We start from the raw sequence: 2,190 nt of genomic DNA on the forward strand, positions 1-2,190 counted from the left end.
GAGGAGTCTGGTGGGTTAAGGGGGGACGTCCCCATGGGGACAGGGACAGCAGCTCTTGGAGTCGAGATCCTCATGGTCGATCAGGCTGAATTCTGGAGGTTCAAGTGCTCTAGTCAATGACTTGGGGGCCCCCTGGCTTGAGGTGATGGGATTCCAGTCTCTCTGGAGGACCCGACAGGCGTCTCCCTTGTTCAGTGCAACCAGTGAGGTAGGCAAAGGATTCCATCCTGGTCGACCCTAGGCCCCAAGACAGTTGAGGGTTCAGCGACGAAGGGCTGGCCAGGGACACTGGGATAGACCCCGGACCTGCCCATCCCCTCAGCCCTGGCTCCGCCTGCGTAGGATGCAGACTCTGTCTTGCACAACAAGCAGGCAGACGGGACAGACGTTCAGCCCGTGTTCCTTGCATTTAGCTGGACATCCAATGGGCTCCGTTGGTGCCTTCCTCTGACTCTGAGCTGCCCCGTGGGCTTGTGGGAGCCCGGAATGTGGCTGTCCCTCTTGCTCTCCCCCAACCTCCCCTCTTCTGTCAGCAGCCCCCTTGTCCCGCCCGACCCCTCCCCTGCAACCTGCCGCCTACCACCCATGGTGACCAGCCTACTGGTCGACCTTCACCTTCATGGTCGCTGTCTCCCCACGCCCCTCTTCCCGAGCGTTTCCCGCCCCACACCCACTCCCCGGCCCCTCGGCTAAACATTTGAGTTTTTTTTCTAGAATATACTCAATTTCTTAAATGTTTATTTTTATTAGTGTTTGAGAATTCAAAAAGAGGAAGAGAGACTAGATGGTTTTCTCCTCCCTAATTAACCTCCCAAGAAACCCTTTTAGCACATAATAAAGGTCCCTAATTCTATTCCCAGATAATCCCCAGAGATAGTTGACACATTACATTAGGAATCTTGCTTCCCGGTAATTCAAAATAATTTATAGAATGACATTTAACCCAAGACAAAACTCTAAAGAGAAAGTGATCCCCTGGAAGATCTTTAATTACTATTTTATATCTGGCCTTATAGTCCTTACATAAGAATACTCACTGAATTAAAATTTATTATCACACCTGGCCAGCGTGGCTCAGTGGTTGACCTCGGAGACCAGACGGAAGGCAGCCGGGCACAAGGCACAGTGAAGAGAGCCTGGCTCCGGGGGCTCGGGGACCAGGGTGGTGTCGGTCACCTTCACCACCTGGATCTCAATGAGGTCAGGCGGGGGCGTGGCGGGGCTGCTGTCATCGGGCACCAGGACCTGGGGTGGGGGTGGAGGAGAAGAGAGGAGCCTGTGGACCCTGCCCAAGGCCTCCCCAACACGCCCCACTTATGTAAAACCTCATCTCCTTTGTACCCCCTGCATTCTAGGTCCTGCTCTAGCCCCATCAAGACTTCCCCTCCCGGCCAGACCATGAGCCGGCCATGTCTCTCCGCCCCTCCAGTTAAACGCAGCCAGGTCCGGCCGTGACTGAGAAAGGCTCCTGAAAGGGCCTCAGTGCTGGGCCCGCTCCTGGCAGCCCATCTCGCCAGCAGCCCGAGTGACCTTTTGACAATGGAAATCAGATCAAGTCATTTTCCCACTCAAAACGCTCCGTGGCTCCAGCTACCCTGAAAAATCCCAGACCGCCGAGGAATATCGGCTGCCACCTGCCCCTGCTTATCTCGCGGGCCCGGGTGTAAATATCAGCCGGCACACAGCTGACTGCTCTCGTCTAAATTTAGCTCTCCCACCCCCACTCCGTCTTTATTTCCTTTCTGGAACTCTACACAATCCACCTCCTCAATGCCTCTCTCCCTTACCAGACTGCAAGCTGCGGGCGAGCAGCGTCCTCATCCGCCTCCTCATCCACCCATCCACTGAGCCCCCAGGTAAATAGCTCAGCAAATGTTTGTTGAATGAATGAATGAGTGTCCTCACGCTCCAGCCCCGAGTGGGGGAACCTGAGAGTGGCCTCAAAGCCACCTGGAGCGGTGATTTCTCCCTCAAAAACCCTCCCTTGGGAATGTGAGACGCATCACCCAGGCGCTTACAGAGCATCACACCTCCACGCCAACGTGGGTGCCCCAAAATCACCTTCCCAGCCTGCTACCCCAGCCCGCTAGCCCCACAATCTCATGGAGGCCCCGCCCCTCTGAAGGCTCCGCCCCCTAACTTGACAAGTTCAATACCTGGGACCCATCCACCACCCAGATGCTCCCCAGG

The 2,190-nt window shown here is 55.8% G+C and overlaps 1 protein-coding gene across 1 annotated transcript in view; it reads right to left on the reverse strand.

Annotated features, from left to right (window-relative positions):
- Positions 1-1,821, reverse strand: part of ZNF784 (zinc finger protein 784) — a 3,143-nt gene extending 1,322 nt beyond the window's left edge. The window contains exons 1-2 of the mRNA XM_015569467.1: positions 1,788-1,821; positions 1,087-1,313 (exon numbers count right to left, since the gene is read on the reverse strand). Coding sequence (XP_015424953.1) covers positions 1,087-1,313; positions 1,788-1,821 — 261 coding nt within the window. The remainder of the gene's footprint in view (positions 1-1,086; positions 1,314-1,787) is intronic.
- Between the last annotated feature and the right edge of the window lie 369 nt (positions 1,822-2,190).

This window comes from Myotis davidii, unplaced genomic scaffold (assembly GCF_000327345.1).
Source record: "Myotis davidii unplaced genomic scaffold, ASM32734v1 scaffold326, whole genome shotgun sequence".
In the NCBI taxonomy this organism is placed as follows: domain Eukaryota; kingdom Metazoa; phylum Chordata; class Mammalia; order Chiroptera; family Vespertilionidae; genus Myotis; species Myotis davidii.